The 4,913-nt window shown below is 60.7% G+C and overlaps 1 protein-coding gene across 1 annotated transcript; it reads right to left on the bottom strand.

The window, feature by feature from the left end:
* Positions 1-1,496: 1,496 nt before the first annotated feature.
* On the bottom strand, positions 1,497-4,874 carry VOLCADRAFT_93996 (uncharacterized protein; the record flags this gene model as incomplete). The annotated part of the gene is made up of 1 exon (XM_002953200.1): positions 1,497-4,874. The coding sequence occupies one exon, from the start codon at positions 4,872-4,874 to the stop codon at positions 1,497-1,499; it is 3,378 nt and encodes a 1,125-aa protein (XP_002953246.1).
* Between the last annotated feature and the right edge of the window lie 39 nt (positions 4,875-4,913).

Genomic DNA, 4,913 nt, shown 5'->3' with positions numbered 1-4,913 from the left:
TATTACAGGCAGCCCCNGGATTTTATACCTCCTATAGCGAACGTTCGCAGGCGCAACCTTGACGTGATGCAACCTTGTTCTCATAAGTCGGTTTTCATTCGCCAGACGTCACCGGCCTTGGGCTAACATTCGCGAAATACATTCGTTTGTACCACGGCGGCTACGACTCCCACGAAGACGCGTAGTTGAGGACGGAAAAAGCGAAGCTCATAAAGCCTATACCTTGTTAGGCCGCAAAGCCGGACCGCGACGGTTACAGTCGGTTGCGTCGAATCAAGTTTTAGTGCGATAACGGCTGAGTACGGAAAGTCGAACGCACAGAGCCGAAAGCGCAGAACGAGCCCAACACGCAAGATTCATCACGCGAAGCTCAAAGCGGGGAGTTGGACGCACAAGAATACGCACTGCGAAAAGCCCAAAACAGCGGATAAATGTTATGGCAGCTAGGATCGCAAAGACGATCGCAAAGCCAAAAGTCGCAGGAAGGTTATCGATCCAACACATTCCATCCGCACGCAGAATCCGAGAACACAAAAGCCGACGCAAAAGGACGCAGCAGCCGGAGCATAAAACGCGCATGGTCCAGCCGGGGGCCGGATGAAAAGCAAAGTCGATGCTGCAACAGACGCCCACGCGGAGACGTGCACACAAAGAAAGTCGGACACGCGCAGCTAAGCGTGCATACTCAACAAGAGAGCAAAGCCAAGCGCCGTCAAGCCGTGAAATGCGCGATTCTGATTCAAACAATATAAATGCGAGCAACGTCCATTGGCGGAGCAGCGAGGCAAGCTGTGCAGAGGCGTCCGGGGAATCGGGGAAGGAGAGGTGTTGAGCCGCGCAGAGGCGTGAAACGCCGTCAAGCCGTGAAATGCGATCCAAACAATATAAACGCGAGCAACGTCCATTGGCGGAGCAGCGAGGCAAGATGTGCAGAGGCGTCCGGGGAATCGGGGAAGGAGAGATGTTGAGCCGCGCAGAGGCGTGAAATGCCGTCGAGCCGTGAAATGCGATTAAAACAATATAAATGCGAGCAACGAAAAAAAAAACTAAATAAAACAAGAAACGTCGCAGCGAAAAAAACATAAAAAAAATCGCGGTGGATTGAACCGACGACTTGGTGGACAGACGGACGGAGACGGAACGACTAGAGCGCGCTGTTCGCGCGAGAGGGCCGTAGCTCCGTCGTTGAATCGCGCGGGCCACTATATGCTGTTTTGCTGAGGGCCGTATCGGTCACACACACAACACAACAAGTATATATATATACGAAGGCGGAAGGAGGCTGAGCTTGCAGAGGGTAGCCCGCGCTGAAGCGCTCGCGCGGGACTCGAACCCGCAGGGGGCTCCACACAGACATTGATGGGCAGTTCCCCATTCCTTCCCGTAGGGAGCGAGCGTGTCGTCCGGGGTATTCCCCTTACCCCGGACGCTGTCATTTAACGCCGTACAGTGGCGGGTCGTGGCTTCAACTGTCAACTAGCCTTGTCAACTGTCAACTAGCGGGTCCAGCGGGTTTCCAACTGGCGTGCATGCTGGAACTCGGTGGTGTACCGCTGCTCCGTTTCGCGTGCTGCCTGCTTCAGCAGGCGCAGGTTGGCGGCCAGATCCGGCTCGAGCTTGGTTGCGCTGAGGAATTGTTTGATGACCTTCTTGCGCTCGTGTGGCGTGGTATAAAGTGGACGTAGCAGACGGACGTGGTCCAACGTCTTAAAGCGGGTCAGCAGCACATACAGGGTGGCACGCTTGATGCCGTTGGGTGGGGCAGCAAGATCCACCAGCCAGCATTCATCTTTGAAGCTGCGGCCTTGTACGAAGTAATCGGTGACCGCCTGGCGGTCGCCGAGCGGTACGTTGAGGCGCCGGACCTGCTTTGTGAGGGTGCCACACCCGGGGGCGGGCATCTCCACCTCGGCAATGCAAGACGCCCGGGGTGACAGGATGAAGGCGCCACCCCTGCTGGCGTAGTCTGCAAGGCCCCGCAGCACGGTGTCGGGGATATGGCCGTTTATAGGCCGCACAATGACGGCCGCTGGAAGGTACTTGAGCCGGCGGTAGGGGCCGTGGCCGTCATCTGCTGGCTCGCGGCCATCCTCAAGCAGGCCGCAGGCTTCCACCTCGTTGTTGTGACTCGCCCCGGCATCGGCAGCCGTCGTATCAAGGAGGATGTATCGGGCGCCATGGTAGTACCACGTGTCGGCGGTGGTGTGGCCAAAGTCGTAATCCTTTATTCGCATCGCAACTGCTTTCTCCACGTGTGTCAGGGCTGGCTCTACAGCGGCGCCGCGCTTCTGGACAGGGACGTGGTCCGCATTCCACACCACGAGGCGCTGGTTCTTGCGCTGTGCTTCCAGCATTATGAGGCGGGTGTTGAGCGTGTGGCGTGGTTCGTTCCTCTGCAGCACGACGCGCGGCTCGAGGTGCGCTAGGTCGGCTAAGTCGACGACGGCGCGGCTGTTGAGGTCGTCAACCATTTCGGCTATGCGCTGCTCTGTGGCTGGCTCACCGCCGAACATAGAGGCGTACTCTGTCAGGCGACGACCAGAGGGACTGCTGTCCTGGCGCTGCTGCTTCTCCAGCAAGAAGACGGTCTTAGCCAGGGATCGGTAAACCCGGAAGCCCTCGAGTATGCAGCTCTGAGCCTGTGGGACGGCCCGGGGCCGGCGTGCTGCTACTTCGGGTTGCTGCTGACCGCCTTGGGATCCAGCAGCGGCCTCGTTAGGGTCGCCATCGTTGTCCTCCTCTCCGTGCAGAGGCTGTGCGGCCGGGACGGAGGGCGAGAACTGGGGGTTGCATTCTACATCAGCGGCGTACCGGTAGAGGGGCGGCCCACCTGGCTTCGGGTGTTGGAACTCGTCGCCCGTGTTGGCGCTGGGGCGGCCGCTGAAGATGGTGGCTGCAGGGTGGTCACGAGCGAGATGCGACGGCGGCAACAGGTGACGAGTGCAAGACTGGTTGCATGCGCCCAGATGGTCCAGGCTGTTCATACCGATCTCGTCAATGATGAGCGCACCATCGCCGACATTGCGATGCACCTGTAGGCTGGCTGCGCTGCCTTTTCTGACGCTTTCCGCTCGGTTGCTGCCAGCAGATAGGGCGAACATTGCGTGGGTAGAGAGGCTGCGATGCACCGGCGTGTTGAATGCAACTGCAGCAGCCCATGAGTAGGCACAGGTGGCCGCCCAGTGCGGGCAGCCATGCTGGAAAGTGTACCAGAGGAGCGCTTGTACAAACTGGGTCTTTCCGGTACCGGGCTTGCCCTCCACAAGCATCTGCGGCGGGTCGCCAGGGTTGGGCTCATCACGGCGATCGAAGTACTGAGCCATGAGCATGAAGGGCACGGCTTGGTGGGGGGCGAGCGTGAAAAGCTCGATGGTGTCGTCGATGCTGGGCGGCTGGGGGAGGTGCACATAGATGGGCATGCGAGCCTGCTCAGTCCGCTCAGGAGTGCCAGGCATGCGCACAATGGCAACCAGGGGTCCGCTGGTGGGGCGGTGCAGCTCAATATGAGGGGTGTCCATCTCAGGTGGGGCCGTCAGTCCCGTGTGGGCGCCCCCATCTGCCTCAACAGTGCCGGCTGCTGCTGCAACGAGATACCGCTTCAGACGCTTGCTCGCTTCGGTCAGGAGGGGCAGGTCCGCTGGTGTGATCCGACGGCTAAAACGATCGCTGCGTGCACCATGGCCGTCCACTAAGGCCGGGGCTCGGCAGCGCCGTGCCGCATCATAGGCATACGCGCCAGCAGCGTTGGTGCAGTCAAACAGATCCGTAAGAGCGACGGCGGCGAGGTCGGTGCCAGCCGTCGGATCCTCCTGACCCGGGATGTACACGAAGTGCTCCAGCTGACCCTCGGCGGGTGGCTGTGTTTCAGGATCAGGTCTGAGATGCCCGCGGATGGCGTCGTCGGTGTCTCCATCCGAAGTGCTCGTGCTGTCACCTTCAGGCAGCGCGGCTGCTGCCGCCGCCGCACGCTGCTGGCGGCGCCGCTGGTTGTACTCCGCCTGACGGCGGGCTTTCCCTGTGTGGTCCTCTTCGATGTTGTCCAGCAGCACCGTTACGTACGCTTGGTATGAGCGACCTGCCTCGGTAGTGGCCAGCTCTGCCCACCAGGTGTCGTAGGCTTCCTTTACAGTCAGCCCGGGGGGGATGGGCTGACCCCGGTGAGCTTTGAAAGTACCCAGGACAAACGCGTAGTACTGCGCCATGCTCGCAGCAGAGGTGCCAGGGCGGGGCCGGCGGGGAAGAGAGCCTCCAAGTTGTACATATCGCGGCCGCGGTAGGCGGATGTGGACATGTGTTCTGTACAGCGGATGCGTGCCGTGGAAGGCCACCAGGCGGGGCAGCTCCGTGGCTGTCTGAGACGTTGGATGGTCGAGTGTCGCTGCAGCTGTAGGAGCAGGTGGCTCAGGAGGAGGGGCCGGGGCTGCAGTCAGCAGAGGCACAGGGGCAGGCACGGGGGCGGTTATGGGTGCAGCAGGGGTAGTGCGCTTGCGGCGTCGAACTGCCACCGGGACCTGTAGACCCAATCGCTCTCGGTGCGGGTGCTGAGCTGGCGGCACACGTCGAACCTCATAGCTGGAGACGATATTGTACACGCTGCAGTCCAGGCCGCTGAGTTCTTCCCCCCGCAGCACATAGCTCTGCACGGCGTTGGTCACCGTGTAGCCCTCCTGCTCCTCAGCCTCCACCAGTACTGCTGCTGTAGTCGCCGCCTCAGGAGATTGCTCGGCGCCCGCAGATAGCGCTGTGAACGCGTCTACCTGCAGGTATGCGCTTTCGAACGTCGCCTCGAAGGTGGAATGACCGTCCAGCTTCATGGCGACAAGCGCCATACCAGCCGTAATGGCAGCGGTCATGCGATGCACAGTGGCACACATGTTGCCAAAGGCAGTGGGCCCACTAGCACCCGGAGTTGG

The sequence above is a fragment of the Volvox carteri genome, assembly GCF_000143455.1.
Source record: "Volvox carteri f. nagariensis unplaced genomic scaffold VOLCAscaffold_35, whole genome shotgun sequence".
Classification (NCBI taxonomy): domain Eukaryota; kingdom Viridiplantae; phylum Chlorophyta; class Chlorophyceae; order Chlamydomonadales; family Volvocaceae; genus Volvox; species Volvox carteri.
Note: the sequence above shows the minus strand (reverse complement) of the source record. Positions and strands in the feature narration are given on the sequence as shown.